The sequence below is a fragment of the Symsagittifera roscoffensis genome, chromosome 6 (assembly GCF_963678635.1).
Source record: "Symsagittifera roscoffensis chromosome 6, txSymRosc1.1, whole genome shotgun sequence".
Lineage (NCBI taxonomy): Eukaryota > Metazoa > Xenacoelomorpha > Acoela > Convolutidae > Symsagittifera > Symsagittifera roscoffensis.
The window spans coordinates 28,211,322-28,231,186 of NC_087067.1; the positions used below are offsets into that span (position 1 = coordinate 28,211,322).

The 19,865-nt window shown below is 35.7% G+C and overlaps 1 protein-coding gene across 1 annotated transcript in view; it reads right to left on the reverse strand.

Annotated features, from left to right (window-relative positions):
- Window positions 1-687: 687 nt before the first annotated feature.
- The window catches only part of LOC134848569 (uncharacterized), a 50,582-nt gene continuing 31,404 nt past the window's right edge, over window positions 688-19,865 (reverse strand). The window contains exons 2-9 of the mRNA XM_063866083.1: window positions 8,276-8,321; window positions 7,593-7,821; window positions 6,806-7,024; window positions 4,811-4,869; window positions 4,119-4,372; window positions 3,524-3,953; window positions 1,593-1,957; window positions 688-1,144 (exon numbers count right to left, since the gene is read on the reverse strand). Of these exons, the coding sequence (XP_063722153.1) occupies window positions 1,085-1,144; window positions 1,593-1,957; window positions 3,524-3,953; window positions 4,119-4,372; window positions 4,811-4,869; window positions 6,806-7,024; window positions 7,593-7,821; window positions 8,276-8,309 (1,650 nt within the window). The 5' untranslated portion in view covers window positions 8,310-8,321 and the 3' untranslated portion in view covers window positions 688-1,084. The remainder of the gene's footprint in view (window positions 1,145-1,592; window positions 1,958-3,523; window positions 3,954-4,118; window positions 4,373-4,810; window positions 4,870-6,805; window positions 7,025-7,592; window positions 7,822-8,275; window positions 8,322-19,865) is intronic.

A 19,865-nucleotide genomic window follows, 5' to 3' on the forward strand; every position in this document is an offset into this window, starting at 1 on the left:
ATATGACCTTGTATTTATCTGACAGCTTTTTTTACTCGTGTAATGGAAAAATATTTGGATCAAGTTAACATCCTCGCCCCCCCCCCTAATAGACCAAGTTAAGATCCTCCGCCCCAGCGCTTAAACTAAATTTGCTAAGCGCTGCATGTAAAATGCTCGATTCTGATTGGCTGAAAATTCCCAACTTAGAACCAAGTCAACATCCTCCCCCTAAACGTGTTTAGGGGGAGGATGTTAACTTGGTCCAAATATTTCTGATAATGGGCTCTACTCTACATCCTTTCTGAATAAAACACACTTTCTATTTCAGCTTCATAAAACGCTTTCGATAACTAAATTAAATCTTAGATACAAATGTTGTTTAAAAAGATGATTGCACGGTAAAGATATCTATGTACAAATTCAAATTGTTCTCATTTTTGCACCTTGAATCACATGACGCGAAAATTGGTGTTGATACTTTTCATATCATAGGTTCAAAAATTACTTTAAGTTTTCAGCCTTTTAACTCAGCTTTCTCTATTTGTAATAAAAATAAGAATTTAGACTATGAGAAACAAAATGAGGAAAAAAGTTCATAACTCAAATTAAAAAAAGATAATTTTCGCAGAAAAATCTTGTAAAACCAATGTTATACCGTAAGATTGATTTTTATGTCTATCAGAAAAAGGGAACGCTAAAAAGTCCCATTTATGAAGTAGATGTATTTGAACAGGGTTTTTAAGGAAGCTTTTTTTATCTCGCCCGGTTAGTTTTTCTAGCTTTTATGAACATTTGCTATCTTATAGTTTATTTCTATAAACACTTTCCCCATCCTTGATTCAAGCTGCTATATCAGTCTATTAAATACTATCCATTTATCAATTAAATCTATAAATGCGAGCAAATTAGGAATAGCAATCAAAAATGCTGATAATAATGGCGACGAGAGCAAAGTAGAGTAAGGTGAAATTATTTATGGTAATAGGTTGAAGCTGCAACAAATTACAATAGATCCGATAGTGATGCTGATCGGATCAATTAAATGTAGATAGAATTTAAATGAGAAGTTTTGTGAGAGTTCAATTTCCTCATTAGCATTAATTTAATCACGCATGGAGTCGTCAGTGTCGCAGATATCGATTGTGACATTTTGGTCATATGCCTGAAAAAATAATTTAATGTCATAGCCATTTTCATAGAATTACATTAGTAGTGGACAAATTTAAACGCGGACCAAGTTAACACCCTCCAACACACACACTATTAGCATTCAGATTAATTGTGACACACACCGCCCAAAATCTAATTTGAATTGAAACTGCTTAGCAATCCGAGAAAAAAAACTCCATTTGGATTGACTGAAAGTTCTAACTTCGTCCCATTTTAAATACCCGTCTTGAAAGATCTTTCCCGGCAAAACTTGATAGACCTTTCAAAAGACTCACCATTAAAATTTTCTTGCTTGGCTATTTCGGGCTATTTCATTACCAGTACGTCGTTTTTTGACAGACTGCTTCGGCTCATTGTTTAGATATTCGTTTTCGAAGTAAATCTGAGTTATTTCTGTGGCTACTGAAAAAACTTGCTTGATTTAAAATTTCAAAATTCACCTCAGATCTCTGAATCTCGTCGCTGCTTGCTGCTTGTCCGAAACTAGATTCAGGACTGCCGTTCACATCATCCGACTCCGTCCTTCCACTATCCGCGACGCCGTACCTCTGAGTAATTTCTGCTGCTTCCCTGTAACTTGGTACACCTGAAATGGCTGCATCTTCAACTGATGATTGCAAGGGTTCGTCTTGGACTTCGTATGGCGGGGGACTTCCCGATTGGGTCTCTTCGGGTATGTCGGGGGTGAAATTAGAAGTAGTTGTAGTTGATTGATTGGGGAGGGGAGGAGGGTCATTGCGATTGTCAACTAGACTGATTGCAGCGGTTGAGGTTTGAGCCAATGCTTCTTGGTAAGAAGGTAACACTGAAATCGTGAACATGAGCTTTACATAGACATTTCAGAGATCTTTTGATCGTAAAAATATTAAAGTATTCAACCATAGTTTTATCAAATGATTCGGCCACAGAACTTCTGAATAATGCCATAAACATGAACATGTACCTATTAGCATTCAGATTGATTGTGACAAGTCAATTATGAGACGTCTAAAAAGCTCTCTTGCTATCGACTTGTAGTTTTCTATTTAGCACAGATAGACTCGGATGCCTAAAAATGAGCGAATGAAGCAAAATATCCTTTCAAAACGAAAGAAAAATCTGACCATTCCACTCAAAGCAGCCTTAAGTTCCGTGCAAAAATAACTTAATACAAGTATCGGCATGCCATTATGAAACTTCTCGTTAAATTGCATTCAGAATATAGGAACTATATGCAAAACAAGACTGCTCGTATCAGGGCGAAGCCCTGAACGTTCCGACTGCCTATTAAGGTTTATGGAGCAGTAATAACATTAAAAAATTAAAAGTAATAAAAAAAATGAAACTTTTTTTTTCTAAAATTTGAAATTTTTTATGAAAATCATCCCCCCACACGCCATATAAAGTACAAAATGATAGATTTCACTACTTGTAACAAATCAATTATGGCAAATAAGCTTCGTTGAACCAATTTGGAACGATTTCTAGGACGGATTAATTTTCCGCTTACGCGTTAATAACGCGAAATATATCGCGCGTTAATTGTCCGAAATTGGCCAAAATGGCAATCTTTAAACCCTCATAACTTTACGAAAAATGATCACAGGTGAAATATCTTTTCAAATTTGAGCTCAGGACAACAATACCTTTCGAATGATTTAAAAAAGTTCCGTCAAAAATGGCTAGATAAAAAGTCGAAATTTGTCTGAAGAAAAAAAACCCACCCGAGCACAAATATTCCGTTACTTTACTTTATCGGAACAATAAATAAAACCCAATCATCCCAAAACTTCTACGCTAACTCTTATTCTCCATGTTTTAGCCGCCTTCTTTTATACGCCCGCTTTTATTTACTGACAATTTTTGGATTACGGCTACGCCTCAGCAATCAATCGGCACAAGATTAAGGCGAAAAACATAGCCAACAGACAGTTGGAAAAGAGAAATGAACGCAAGTATTCAGACTTTGATAAAAAAAATCTCAACTTTCGAATTTCAAAGAAAAAATATATGCCCTTTGAATTTCTAGAACAATTTATGGTGGTCGCTTTTTTGATAACATGAACACAACTTAAGAAAACTCGAGCAATAGGTAAAATTTTTATTCCGATGGAATTCGCTAAACATTTAATTTCACTTTCATATTTAGAAATCGTTCACGTTTCGTGAGCCATTTCCACGTTCATATTTGGAGAGTGCTATTTAAGTAACTTTCAGCAGATGAATTTCCATTAAATTCAAAAAGTGCACATATACCTAAGCGCTTTCATAAATGCATGATTATGTACGAATGCACATCTGAAGTTATTAGAGCATTTTAAGACTTAAACCTAAAAAAAATAACCACTACGTTCATTACGCAATTTTATTGAAGATTCGAAACAAGCCTTACTTGAGTCTATGTCAACGGACGCCGGCTGTATGATATTTGTACCATTCACCACTGCATTTGCGGAGCGATAGTTCTTCGCTAACTGAACTGCAGCAAAGTTCGGGTCGCTTCGCATCAGAACCCGAACACATGCTTCTATCGCTTCGTCTATTTCGCCTCCTTGGCCAATCGCGTCTATGTCTATGTTACTTTCCTGGCCGTCTTGGGAGCCATCAGGTCCGGTTCTAATCCCATAAAAACGACCTCTAGCCGCATTTGTGGGACAGCTGGTCGAGGATGGACTTCGGTTAAAAAGAAGCAGGCGAGAATTCGCGGCTCGGTTAGCCAAGGCAAAGTTTCCGCGAGGGGAAGAGGTAAACATTCCGGAGGCCCCGCGCCCGTTTCCTCCGAGTGTACGCGAGAGAACGGAGATACCCCCGTTTGTACGTCTCTAAAATACAAACAAAAAATCTCCATTTTCATCTTAGAGTCTCAAGGTCATAGCCATGCTTCAAAATTAACTCTTCTATGACAAACTTATCCAACTTAATCAAAAATACTGGACAAACTTGATTGTATTCCCCTTCCTTTTTATCAAACCCAAAAAAACACTCACCACAGTTCTGAAAGGTACACTTCTCGAGTACCATCTACACCCTGCATATCCGAATAATGTCAGCAGCAACAGCAGTAAACTGTATCTGAAGATGGAGGTTCTCACAGGTCCCATGCCATAGTCCGGGGGGTGTCCCATACCACCCATTTCCAGGTCCTCCGAGCTCGTCATGGAGGTGAGGAGGTCGTCCTTGTTGCGATGGTCGCCATAACTGATTGCCTTGCGACCTGCTGCCGCTTCGTCCGAGTAACAATCTGAACCCAAAAGAATAGCCTGAGGCTAAGCATGTAGCACATAAAATTCCGAACACTGTAAACTTTAGAAAAAAAACATTTGTTTTTCTCATTTTCCTTTATTTCTGCTTGGGATTGGAATCTTTTTGAAGCTTCTGTATGTTGACTAACAGGATTATAAACATATGAAAGAACTTAAGTTACTAATGCGTATAAAAAGAGAAAAACATTTAATCAACTCTTCGTTTCTTAATCGCCCGTAATTGGTAACTGTTTGAACTTTCAAAAGGAGGTTTAAATCATGACTGGAAATTTTAAAATGACAAATCATGACTCCATCTGACGTTAATGTTTAGCATCTCTCTTTGCGTTGAAAAACACCAGAATCTAAAGTTACTCCAACATTTACCCCTTAAAAACTTTCTAGGAAAACAGATTTAGAAATCGAATATATCTTACCTGGTAAGTTCTTTATGTAGACACATTTTTCCAGACTGTATGATTCACACTTGATAAATCTGAACAGAAAAACATAGCCAACAAACAAAAAGAGAAATGTCAATAAACTCAAGGAGACAAGGAGCAACTATTGACTTGCAAAAACTTTTGTTTCAAATGAGGTATATGGTCTTTTGCGCTCTTTGAATTTCAAAAATCATGCTTCTGACAGACACTTTTCAGATTAAATTAACAAAACTAAAACACCTGAATCAGTAGGCAACTCCGCGGGGAAGATTTTAGTTTTTTTAGGTTTTTTTCTCCGAGAGAAAATCAAAAACTTAAAGTCTACTTTTGAAACGAGAAGTGCCCTTCACGCTTTATCGCACAATAAATTTGAATTCGAAGAGGGGAAAATGTCTAACTTTAAGGAAAGGAAATGCATTTGAAATGAACTTAAAAAGGCATGTATACATACGTGCATTTATAAGTGCATTAATGTGAAAGAACTCAATTCTGTGCATAACTAGAGCTTTTTATGACTCGAAAAAATCAACACAACCTATATAAGATAAGTGCCCCTACTACCTTCGCTGACCTTTGATAAAAAACAAACTGTTTCCTATCACGTTCCTAATCAGTAGCAGATTATGGGAAGCGGACCGCAATCAGATGTAAACAAATCGTGCCAAGCTACCTTGCCCTTTTTAAAATCGTCTTCACTGACTTTACATCGCTCTCTGAGCTTCAACCTCAACCTTTACGATGTCCAAGAGGCCTGCACCAAAGATCTCCCAATCCTCTTGCTTCAAAACGCTTAAAGAATTTTTCACAAGTGGACCTAAGAAGTCACATACCTCATCCAGTTCCCCGAGCCTGGACCTTCAACGCTGAGACGCCCATATCTAGAACTTCAAGGCTATTAGAGCCATTGGCGCCTTTAGCCACTTAACAACATGCAATTTTTTTATCAACTTGTTCTATACCACAGCTTGCTTTTTGAGCAAACTCTGCAGTCTTCAACGTTCAGAGAAACAGGTGTCTACAAATTCAACTCACCGGAGAGACCGACAGAGACCATCATTTTTTTGCTCTCGTAGGCAACCCTACCCGACCTCCGCTGCAAACCTAACTTTTTGTATTTGTCGCCAAAAAACAGAAGGCAGAGATCACTTGGACCAAAACACAACCCTTCAACAAGGCTTTCAAGAAATTTGCGCCCTTGGTAAACTACCTTGGGAAACGGCCAATCCCAAGTTGTCGTGTACAAAATTGTATCAAACAACTTGTCTGATACAAAGTCCATCTTCGCTCACTGGAGATAGACCGTGACATCAACTTTGCTCTTCGAGACAACCCCATCTGATCTGCTCTGCAAACTTGGCTTTTCGAAGTTTTCACCAAGTAAAACAAGGCAAGAAGCCTTTCAAGAAATTTGCGCGCTTTTGAAATAAACACAAGAAACAACGATTCGTAAGTTGTCTGATACAAAATGAGCCGAGAATCAGCAAGTGTGGCTTTGGGACATATCCACAATGAAAGGAAAATAAACCCTCAGGATGTCAGACAGATTTCCGCCATAAATCGCAGACTGTTTTGTTTTTAATTTGCTTATATTTTCTATTGAGCTTTGAATTCAAGTTTACTAATGATTTCTTCGATATTCTGTTCACCGCTGGGAAAAACCATAGGTCCGCGCCTATTCTTGATTTAAATAAAAATTTAATTATTTATTCCTATTTTTAAAATTATCAAATATTGTGGCGTCCGCGAGATTAGTCAGCCATAGTTTATGTATAGTTTATGTTTGTTCCTGTAGCTATTCATCATATAACTACAACGAGAACAATTATTATTTTTTCTATCAAATCAAAAACAATGTTCTATCAAAGACTATGTCCTTTTCGTTCAGAAATCAAAAAGAAATTATTTGATCAATAACTCATTTTGATGCCTTACACCAATTTTTTATCACAAAACCAACTAAACATCTCAAATGCAGGATAAGAAACGTACTTGGAGGAATTTCGATATACTCGGTCGCTCTCGCATTTGGCAAGGACGAAGTAACGAGATTGGTCCTCGGTCCAGCGACTATTGTCTCCAGATGCACTATTGGAAGGAACAGGACAAAGTGGCATCTGGATCTCTGGAAAACGTTGCACTGGATCGCCCTCTAGAGACTCCAACATCACAAACTCGGACACTTCAGAGGCGTCTTCATGATGGCAGTAACTGAAACCAAAGAGACTCCAATTTATGCACTTTTTTCAGTTAACCAACCAAGGACTAACACACAAGTTACTGATCAAACTTATCCAAGCTAACTAGCAAAAGCTAAAAAAAGCCCCCTCCCTAAATCCCTCTACACCATCACTTGTTTTACAGCAATTTTTATTGGCCAATCAGATTCAATTCAAGCAACTCGATCATTTACTTATTGCATAAATTAACGTTCCTTGTAAATTAAAGGGGCGGTGTTTTCGTTTGGATATTTCATGGGGGTAATTTTCACTTGATCCGCTGATTTGGCACGCATATACTGCAATTGCAATTTCGATCCCAGCAAAAATTGCCTGCAAGCAATGTCGAGAAAGTTAGTCGTTAGCAAAAACTACCTGCAAGCTTTGGTGCGAAAGCAAGTCGATATGGAAAATATAAGTTTACTTCCAACAAAGAGAAGACGGTCCAGTCTTCTTTTGCTAGCGCAGTCCGGGGGGGGGGGGGGGGATTTAACCAAGAGGGCATGTTAAAGCTCTTAAATGTTACTACGCCGATTTTCCATATAAGATAGGAAACTGACTTGCAGCTGTTGCTGATCCTTCCGTATACCAAAGCTCTGCACTTCGTGGCTGGCACACTGTACACATAGTACACGAACGTTCCGACGAAGGGGGCGACGTCCTTCCAGCCGAATCTCACAACTGGCCCGCCACTCTCCTTGTCCTCAGTAGTCTCCAAATAGGAGACGAAGGTGTCCGAAAAGGACGAGGAAGTGGAGGAGGAGCTTCCCAGCCAAACAGCCCCCAAATCTACAACAACATCAAACATAGCCATTAGCCAGCTAATAAAGAATTAATACATTTTATTTGCTTTCTTAAATTGGCCCCTCTCATGATCCCCCCCCCCCAAGCCTAAAATTTTTTATTTAAATCAGGGGAGGATCTAGAATTTTCTCGAGGGAGGGGGGGGGCGGAATTTCAAAAAAAATTATCGACCTTTTTAAGAACGAACGAACGAACTGGAACGAACGAATTAATTAGAACGAACAAACTCATTTGGAACGAACGACTTTTGATTGAGTTTTCCACTTAGTTTGTTCTATGATCTATACACAACGTTGACCTTAAGCTTGATTACAATTAGTTTTTGCTACAACTTTTATCCAATTACACTGAAGTTATATTTCCTCCATTTGTTCATAATTGTTCAAACCTTGCGCGTTGCTGAAAACATTAAAAAGTAATACTCATATTCACTACTTACATAAAGTAAGGGCTACGGAAGGAATTGACATCATTTCACCATTCTTCTGAAAAAAAAAGAATTGGAATCTAAAATTTGTAATCTATTTTTCTAAACAGTTTTAACAGCGCACTTACAAGGCAAACTCAGAAAACTTAGATTTTGATCTGAAGAAACTTTTTTCACACGAACTCATTCCTCAAATGTGGCGAATAATCTCACCTTTGAAAATATTTTGAGCTCAATTACAAAAAAATTAATGTCTTAATAGGGATGTAAAATAAACAGCATTACAATTTTTCCGACAAAAACAGAGATGGAAACCGTAGAAAAAAATCGATTTTTTAAAATCAAAAATATTGATCAACCAAAAATGCTCCTATCTGCCTTGATTTCTTCTTGAATAATAACTCCTTTCAAGAAAATATGTCAAGGAGCAAGACAATTGAATAATAAATAAGCATCGATATAAATACACAAAGCTTATAGCGATAAGAGCCGACAATTCCTGAGCAGACATATAATAAACCGAAAAATTGTAGAAAAACTATAAACAAATTGAACCACAAAGAATTTTAAAAACTACTCAAGAATAAGCGTCTAAGCTGGTATATCAAAAACAAAAAAAAACTGATATACTGAAGTCGGAGTTGGTAAGTTAACAATCAACCATAAAAATTTCGAATAGAACGGGCATTTGAAATCATTAATTTCAGTCATCCTGTGAACACAGTTATTTACCGGAATAGTACCCGATTGCAATACCCTTGCTTATCGCAAAAAAAAGAATATTTTGGACCTTCAGATCATTCAATTTTAAGGAATTCTGCATCCCGGCCCAATTCTAAGTTTATTTCATTGTAAGTACATTGAAAACCGAGATGAAGCGGACGCTACCATGCGCAAATGTTTTGTTCAAAGCTCAAAAAATTAGAAAAGGTGAAAAATATTTGGAGTTCAGATCGCGTCATTAGTATGTCAGTTTCATGCTTTTAAAAATCTGCTCGATTTCATCGCTTAGTCTATTCTGCATTAAGCTATAGCTGGCAAAAAAATTCCTCTTTATCGTCGAACAAAGAAGCACAAATGATCTTAACGCCATTTTCATTTTCAATATTAAGTCATATTTTATCTTGTCTAAAAAAAATGAACCAGACAACCAAAAAGCAATCTCAAAATGAACTAGAAAAAACCTTATTATTTTTAATTTGACAAAATGCAAGAAGGAATAAAATAAATAACAAGGTTATCCTGACTTAAACAGCCAACAGACAAAGGTAAGTTTTAATGAAAAAAAAACTGATTTTCTTTAAAACTGAAAAGTTACATCACCTAACCACTCTTGGAATTCCACCAGAGAGACAATGCTTTGCACAGAAGCATAGCATGACAAACTAAAAGATCGAAAAGGCAGCAAACAATTTTTTTTATTAAAATTTATCTTCGAAAATTGGACTAGATTCTGTCTTAAATAAAAAAATCTATTCAACTAAAACCTGCTAAGGAATCAACTGAACTAATAAATAGAATCGAAATTAAAATTCAAAGCGGTAACAAGCCGACAAATCTTGAGCAGACACACGTTGAGCCGAAAAAAAATGATTTTCATAAAGAAACGTTTTTAAGTCTCCCCGCAACACATTTAGATAAAAAGCTTTTTTAAACTCAAAATGAGGTTGCTAAGAAGCCAATATAATGTAAGCCCCGAGCTTTTAGGTCGAATTGAATTAAAAAGGAAAACTGATATAACTGAAATCGGAGTTGAAAGCTCAAATAAATTGAAATAAACTGAAAGCTCCATATTCAAAATAACAGTCAATTTCAATGATCAAGGCACTCACAGATAATCACGAGAAAAAAGTCTAGTACCCAGTTGCAATACCTTTGCTTATCGCAAAAACTCTATTGATTTTCATAAAAACCTTCATTGTCAAGAAACAGACAGTAAAAGCAAACAGACAGCTTGCTAACAGACAGTATAGCAAGCAGACAGTTTGCTTGCTAGAATACAAACAGTCAATGAGCGCAAGGATTCAGAAAAAACTTCAACTTTTGATTGCAAAGTTAAAAACAATAGATAGCCTCAGAGCTCTTTGAAATTCAAGAACACTTCATTGACATTTTTTTTTATAATATCAACTCAATTTGAGAAAAATGGATCAAAATGTAAATTTTTTCATCAGCTGGAAAATCTGAAATATAAAACCCACTTTCGAAATTAGAAAACGATCGCGTTTTTCATGAACTTCACAATTTTACTGTTCAAAAATTCTGTTTGCTTTTCTTTCAACCAAAGAAACAAACTCAAATTTTTACCTAATCAAAGGTCAAACTGGAAAAAAAATAAAATTTTAGCGTTAACAAATCTAATTTTTCCTGAAAAAAAACAGCACGACCTATATAATAAGAGTCCTCACTACGTTCATTGACTCTTATAAAGAAGTTCTATTGCGAGCAAAGATATTCATATTATTAGAGAGTGTAGTTTGAATTCCATTTAGCAAAAAAAATAAGATAGACAGTTCAAAGTAAATCAAAATTCTAACTGCCGGAATAAAAACATTAACAATAGACAGTTGAAAAAGAGTCAATGAACGCAAGTTAACTGAAAAATGATGACTGGTTTTTTCGAAAACTTGTAAATTTTCAAAATTCCACGGAAAAAAAGATGGATTCAAAGGTTCGTGAAATTCTAGAACACTTTATAATACAATGTTTTGATAAAATTAGCCCAATTTGAGGAAACTGTATCAATAATTAAATTGTTATTTGCAGGGAAATCTGAAAAACAAATTCGAATTTCGAAACTAGAAGTCGATGACGTATTTCGTGCCCTTTACACTTTTATTGTTCATAGGGGAGTTTGCCTTCCTTTTAAAAGAGGAACCTAACTGAAATTAAAAAATAAACATTCAAACTATTAAATTTAAAAAAATAAATTTGTGCCAAAACATATTTTAAGACTTTTTCGGAAAAAATCATCACGACCTATATACTAGTGTAAATTACGTCCATCGACTTTTAAAAAAAAAACAAATAATAAAAGCCCTGAATGCTCCAAATGCACTTTGAAAATTCTCAACTTCATCAGCTTTTTGATTACAAAGATGAAAAACAGATGCCTTTTTCTTGAGAACCATTATCCTAATGATGAAATGACTATATTATGCAATATAGTCTGAAATTTAAGACATGCACTATACTCTAAATTACCACCTTTGTAACATATCACCGAAGGTTTGATAAATGAAATAAATTGTCGCGCCTACGTGATTCGAACCCCAGAAATCCATAGCGAAAGCCATATGTCTTCACAACTACGCCATAGACCCTACTTGTCCTCCAAATACAAGCCACCATACCAATAAGTGGATAAAACACAGGCTATTAAATTATCAAACAGAAGTAGAACATTAGACAGATACTGAATATGAACACTTTAATTGAGCACTAATTTATACAATTGTAGGAAAAAACGGAAATCGTAATATATCACAAGCGTTTGCTAGTGAAAAGACAAAACTGGAATTGATATGCGCGACTTACATTGACAAAAAAGTTAGTTTAATCACCAAAATGGTCCGAGGAAAAAGCTCTACCCAGGTGTGTCTCAGATATTACTTTCACATTTCGGAAAAATAAATCAATACATTATCTATCGCTGGATTTCACATGAAAAACTGCAATTTCTACATTAAATTTTGAATTTTAATTCATCTCTACCCAGGTGTGTCTCAGATATTACTTTCAAATTTCGGGAAAAAAAATCAATACATTATCTATCGCTTGATTTCACATGAAAAACTGCAATTTCTACATTAAATTTTGAATTTGAATTCATCGATTAAAAATGAACTGAACATAGCCAACTGACAGTTGGAAAAAAGTAATGAACGCAAGGAAACTGAAACAAAAACTGACTTGCTTTTTTTTCAAAAATCTTCAACTTTTGAATTTCGAAGAAAAAAATAGATGGCCTGAAAGTTCTTTGAATTTGTATAACAATTTATGATGGACACTTTTTTGTTAAAATTAACACAATTTGAGAAAACTGGATCAATACGTATAACTTTTATTTCACTGATAATTAATTTCCATTTTCGAAATTAAAAGTCGATCACGTTTTCCAAGGACTTTGCCTTACTTTTAACAATGAAAATGCTTCGAAATTAAAAAGAAATCATTACGTTCATTACTCTTAAAAAACGTTAATTTTGATTATTTGGCGTAGCTGCCAGAAGTTAAATTGCGTTTGATCACGATTGCTTTACACTCACAAACATTAAGAAAAATAGCTTTGACTTAGACAATTAATGGGCTCAAAAAATGGCAAGAAGTAAGAAAAAGGCCATGGAGGTAATAAGCAGATCAGCACACAGGTTCAGAATAAAAACAGCCAACAGAAAGTTGGACACAGAGGCGAAGCTGTGCTTTGCAAACACTTGCGAGAACACGACCAAAAAGCAGCTCTATCAAGTGACATAAGAAAAAGTAGAAATAAGCGTCGAATTTGCAAAAACTCGAGGCGTAGCAAAAACTCCAATTAGTAAGAATATGCGACCTAGCAAATTTGAGTCTCACGTACTAACCATTCAGCCACGAATGCTCAAAATCCCCAAAAACTAGCCACCAATAATGCTAGTGATATGCTAATAAATTGCCAATTCGATGCAGCAAATATTGTTGCTTTAAGTCGCCACAAAATTCGCAACATTATTTGTGACTCAGGTTGAAAAAAAAGAAAGTTCGTACAATAACACATTGTTTCGCAAGTGTAAATAGTGTCAATGAACAAGGAAACCAAAAAAATGTTTTACTTCAAAAAAACTGAATTTCCAGCAAAACGTGTATCGAGCAAAACTCTCTGAATTTTAATAATCTAGTGATTTTTTGATAAAACTAACAAATTTGAAGTGTTTTTTTAACTTCGCAGCGATTTGCCTTTTCGATATTGGAGAGCGTAAATTGCCTTCATTCAAATAAATGAATTTATGTTGAAGTTTGAAAACAAACCGAATTTCGAAGAATCTAAATTGATCTTGAACAAAACTTCATCGGAAAAAAAGAACGAAAATAAAAATCCCAAAGACATCAATAAGTGTCTTCACTTCGTCCATTGACGCATAAAATCACATCACGTACGTAAATAAATATTTCAACATTTTCTCCTGACAGGTTTACCAAAGAATTAACGGCCTGCACAAGAATCAACCGATGAGTGAGCTTACAATTAGGGTGGATTATATTTTACAATAGAATCCGCATCTCAAATGAGATCATCGTACAGGAACTTCAGTTTCACCAGATACTTTAGTTTGACTTGATTTGTATTGTACACGACATATTCGTTGTAGTTCAGAGTCGTTTTCGGACAATTGCTCTTCTTTGGTGTTCCCCATGGTACTGTGATAGGACCGTCTTGGTCCACTATTCCCTCGTCTGTTAAGTGAAGTTTGTCATTCGGATCTGGCTCTTCGCTGCCAATTCCAAACACACTGTGCTTTCCTTTTGGCAATTTGTTGGCCTGAAACGCAAATTTCAGAGGATAAAAAAGTAACTCTCAAATTATAGGCAAACTTGACAGCTAACTCAATCAGTCATAGGCCCGTGAATAAATCAGATAACACATTTCTTGTGTCGAAAAGCGTCGAACTTATGTAACAGCCTAGTTCTAAAAAAATAGACGCCCAGCAAATTAGACGATCTAACAACAACTAAAGTTGACAATAACTTTTTGTAAATTTAGACGATAAGAGCTGGGTCAACAACATTTTTTGTTTAGAATGAAGTTACACAAAAATAAAAGGAGTATTCGATTTTAAAAAAATCACGGGCGGACGCCTTTCCCTCAGGGATTGACCCCTTCAGCAATCAAGGGGTCCCCCTTTAGTATTATTTTATACAGAGGCGAAGCTGAGCTTCGCACCACTTGCGATAGAATATGAAAGTTATGCGGAAAAAATTCAAAAAATAGTTTTTGTCAATAAAAATTGCAACATACGCCCAAAATATCCAGAGCAAAAATGCCTATACCATTATAAACTCTAAAAAGAGCTTTGAGAATTCTATAAAAAAGCCAAGTTTTTAAATAAAAGTCCTTTCTGCGGAACTACGCAAAAAAAATAAGCAGACAGACAATAATCTAAATTAGTCAAAATTTTCTGTTTGCAAGAAAATTAAGTCTTAACTGGAATCGAACTCCCGGGCTTTGTCGTCTCAAGCATGGTGGTTACAGCAACGTGGAATAAAGCTGAACCATCACGCTACAGGAACCAAACCGACAGAAATAAACAGACAGACGATAATCCGAAAAATCACAAAAACTCTAGTTTGCAAAAAAGGTCCGACCGGATTCGAACCGCAAATCTTTGCCATCTCAAGCAATTGTTTTACCTCTACACCAGATGCGCCGGATGGTTGATTGGATTTCAATTTCTAATTACCAAGCGGTAAGAAAGCCGAAAAAATCTGAGCAGAAACCCTTCATGCCGAAAAGAAACTCAGAAAAATTCGAAAACTTATAAAAAATGTTAAGTTACTTTTCCCGTCAGAGCACACACATGCGCACAAACACATTTTTTGGACGTAACGACACACTAAAAGGCCACTAAGTCGATATTAATTGGGCCGAAAGTAATTAAGCCGATAAAAAAGACGAAAAAATAATGAGAAAAAAAAAGTGAAATTTTAACAAATCGAGCTGGTTAAATTACAACCAATGTGACAATCAAATTTTGATTCGGCCGGTTTTTAAAATGCTAAAAACAACAGCAGTTAAAATTGTTTACAGCTAAAATTATAATCTGGGAAACTAAGATGAGAAAACATAAGCAGACAAATAATAGGCCAAAATGTTTTTGAATCGGAACAAATACCATTTGAAAAAAAACTGGTCCTGGTCAGATTCGAACCCAGGACTTTTGCTGCCCCAGACGTATTGGTTACTTCCAGGCTAAGCGTGCAATAGACATTACAAATTTTGAATTCATTATGAGCCAAGGTACCACCAGTTCAATGAGTCTAATGAGTCCTGTGGACAAAATTGTTTACGGGAAAAAAAAGTCTAGTACCCAATTGCAATACCCTAGCTAACGCAAAAATAATGATATACATTTTCAGCTGACCAACCCTAAAGGCTCCAATATATACTAAGTTCGAAGGGAGTACGACGAAAAAACGCAATTTCTGGTCAAAATTATCCGAAAAATTCCCAAGAACAGCATTTTGACCAGTTGTTTGTCAAAAAATTGCCTGTGGTGCAAATTTTTTTCAAAATAGGGGTTCGTCAAAATATTATAGTGTTCTGTGAAGAAGAAAGGTCGACAAAATTATTTTTCAACAAAATGAATTTTAAACCGAAAAAATATATATTACGTTGAAGCTCTCAAAATTCGAAAAATTTAATTATCATTTTTTTAAACAGTTTATTCCCATGAAGGCGCTAAAAGAAACTGTAAAACTATTTTCAGACTAAAACAGAATTTTCAAGTCTATCGTCTTACACTAAGCAAGCCTGTTCGCTCGCTTTATTCGCTTGAACCAGTTTTTTTTTCGACACTGAAATTTTTTTCGAAATTCTTAAATGTCATTCGAATCACGATTTGAAGGGTTTTAAACTGAAGCATTCCGATGATTCTTTGTTGCACTTTTTTTGCGAGGAAAATTTTTTAAAAAAGAACACTTAAATACACTCGAAGACAAAGTTCATATTTAAAATACCTGATAATCGGCGTTGACCAGAGGATGACAGTTTCCAAGAGCAACATCACACAGCAAAACAAACCCAGTCGTGTTCGCTGGGCTCGGGAAACAGTAATTAGCACTTTTAGATGACATATCCGCAAAATAAACGCCTTTTCCGAACATGTACCCCGTCACAGGCGCTTCAGGAGGGGCTATTTTGAGCCCATTGCTCAAAATACCCACAATATTACTCAACCTAGACCCGTGCCAGAGCAAGTGTCTGTTGCCAATATCTTCAGCAAATTTTGACTTTTCTGCATCTTTGTCCAGACAAAAAACATCAGCAACCTCCATCTTGTATGTATTATGTGTACTAGCATGTGTGTTTTGAAGATATTTTTCAATGACTTCGAAAATTTTCTCGTTTTTGTCAACGTGAGAAATTTCACATGTTAAAGCTTCGTAATGATAATCAACAGGATTTTGATCATCGCCGCCTTCCGATTTGATAATATTCATCGCGATTTCAATTTGAGCCAAAGCGTCAAGTAGATCTAACTTTTCTTTAACCATATCTATGGAATTTATTAATGGCGGAACTTTGAAGCCAAACGCGTGAGGAATTCTAGTATAAAACTGACTACACGCCTCCGATAATTTGGATCCATAAGTAACTTTTTTATCAATCAGTTTCGAAATGTTGTCTACAGCGGCATAACCCGCTTTTATCTGCGCCGTTGTCAATTTTCCTAAGGGTGCCTTGCTTAAATCATACTCTAATTCTTTAACCGTGTTTTCCATTGCCGTAATGCTGCAGATAGTTTCCATCAAATCGTATACTTTCTTGTCCAATTTACTCGGAATCGTTTCTTTTTTCACTGTATTGTTATTGCTTGTTTCTTCTTGTTTAACTTTTGAGGGCGAATTTCCAAAATCGATAGCAACCAAGTCATATTTTCCAGCATGTTTTTCAAAATTTTTTCTTTCAGACCATTCATTACACGTTTTATCCGAAAATTTTTTTGTGAACACTTCCTTCGCTTTATCCAAATCAAGTCCAAAAGACTGAAGATTATTTTGACCTTTATACCCAACTCGACCCCATCTAAACCAAACATGGTAGTTCTTGGAACTGTTGTCTTCCAACAACTGCAGCAAATAGTATTTGTTATTATTGTTTCCAACGTTAGTTAGATTCAACATTGCATCCCAAATTGCTCCGTTAGTTTCGACCAAAACATGAGCTGAATTTTTCTTTTGTTCACACTCGTCGTCAACTGGGACTTTTCCACTGAAGACTAACTTCTTAGTACCCGAACTGAGCGTTCCGCCGACTGATTTGTTGCTTTTCGTTCTCTTCTCGGCTTTCAAATCGTCGTCTATATAATCAATTTCTTCGTTGTTGTTATCGGCGTCATTATCGATATCGGTTTTTCGTTTTCGCCCACGTTTAGAACCACCAACGCCACCTGATTTTGAACTTGCCAGGTTTTCTTTCAAGTCAACATCATTTTCAGGCTCAGTTTTTGGTTCCAATTTAATACTTGAAGCGTCTAGAACAATTTCGAGGTCATTATCAGTTTTCACTCTTCTGATATTTCGAAGAAACCCAGTTTTAATGTTAGTTTGAACCATGTTATCCAAATCCGCCTCATAACTCGTATCATTCAAAATGATTTTGACTTTTTTGTCTGTCAAAAACTGGTTTTCCATTTGAAGGCTGATTTTGACGGAGTAGGGCGTGAAGAACTTGGACTCGTTTTCCCACTCCCAACAATTCCAAGCATTCTCTTCATTTTCGTCCTTCAAACAAAAAACTGATATTTAGTCTTATTTGGCTATCTAAAAAAAGTCCTAGCCTCAATTCAATTTGGAACGATTTTGTTGAAAAAACTCTTCAAACCGCACATAGTTTAGTCCAGAAAATGGCCAATTTGGCAATTTTCAAACCCCCAGAACTTTACAAAAACTCAAAGAAAGAAAAGAAAGAAAGAATTTATTTTTCCGATTGATAAATATAGTCATTAGCAAAACAAAAGTAATTTCATCAATGCATTTATCATCGGAATGGACAACTAACGAGACCATTGGTCCACATAAATGTTGCCCTTAGAAAGTCAATATCTTCATTGGGGTGTAAAAAATTTTTGTTGAAAACTATTATTTCGATCGGCGATAATTGACTGAATAAAAAACCATACCGAGCATAAATATTCAGTTTTCTTCGAAAAAAATATTAAACAAAAAAAACTTGATATTCCACTGTGAAATCCAAAAACTAAAATCCAATTATGACACAAAATTCAATCGCGTATGCACTTGAATATGTCCTTTTCCCTTGGAGATCGTAAATTGCCCACCTCCAGGTAAATGAACTATAAAAAGGTCTATCGAGGGTCAAACCGCGAAACGAACTGAAGCGACAATATTTTTGACTTTATCCTGACAAAAACCACAGAAACTTAAAAGTATCTTTACATCGTTCAATGAAAGCAAGGAGTTTGAACAAAAACGATTGAATTGTTTTCTGATAACTTGAGCTTTCGAAAAAATATTTAGTATTAAATTGTGTTGACAAAATCTTGTACGGTTTACAGTTTTTGATAAAACTAACCCAAATTGAGAAACACCTGGATACTAAAAGCCAGTTTTGAAACTTAAGTAATTCACGTTTTTTGCACCATTTCCATTTTCGTCGTGTGCCTTCCATTTAGAGTTTAAATTGGCCATAAAATCTTCAGTCAAAACTCTAAATTTTCAAACTTTTTCCTAAAAAAATAAAACAAATTAAAGATTCTTCTTTACACCATGACATTGACACTTCTTCATTGACTTGACACCTTACATTATTACAGCATTTTAAACACTTACGTTATTACAGCATTTTAAAACTTTCCTGATTAAACACCAATACCTATATAATAATCTCCATTACCTTCATCACTCTTAAAAAGCCTCTATACGGTCAAAACTGACTGAAACGCATTGGATTAACAACATATCCAATCCCAATTAAAATATTCAGACAACTTTTTCTCAAAAAGATAAGACAACAAGAATCTCAGTCACGACTGAACCGACTCTTATATGCTATCACACTTGATACCCAATGACCGCTCTTTGAAGTACCGACTAGGGGTGGTTGAAACGTTTACCTCAAATCCTTATTAATTAACAAATCACATTGATCATTAACACATTTAGTTAGCATTCTTACTTTGATGCAACACCGAATAAGCCGCTCCCACTTAGTCTTCACATTAGTCTGCGTCATTCTATCGAAATTAACTTCGACGAGAGAACTCCGAGGAGGCACCTTCACCTGACATTTCTGGTATCCCTTCAAAGCAGATGTCACGAGGTCAAGCTGGATCTTCTGGTCATAAGTCTTCCAAGTCTTGTCATCGTCCAGCCACTCAAAAGTAATATCTCGCACAGTAGCCATGTCACAAATAGACAGTTGTCATTCTGCTGCCAATTGAAAAGTTACAAAGATCAATCATATAACATATCTGAAAAATTTTTTTCAGTTAAAAAGTTTTTCAGTAAGGGGGAAGGTTAGAGGACAATGGTAAATTTATTTGCAAGTTTAGAGAATTTAGTAGTTAGAAAGATGAAGATGGAAAAACAGTGGAAGGGGTGTGCATAAGCGGCTGAGAAAATAAACATAGCCAACAGACAGCTGAAAAGAAGCCAATTAACGCAAACAAAAAAAATTGACTTGTTGCGAAAAAAATATATGGCCCTAGAGCTCTTTGAATTTTTAGATTAAATTATGATTGACAGTTTTTCGATAAATTAAGCCCAATTTGATCAATCAGTAAAATTTTTATTTCACTGGGAAATCTGAAAATTAAATTCCGCTTTTAAAACTAGAAGTCGATCACGTTTTTCCTGGCCTTTACTTTTTTGCTGTTCAATAGCTGAG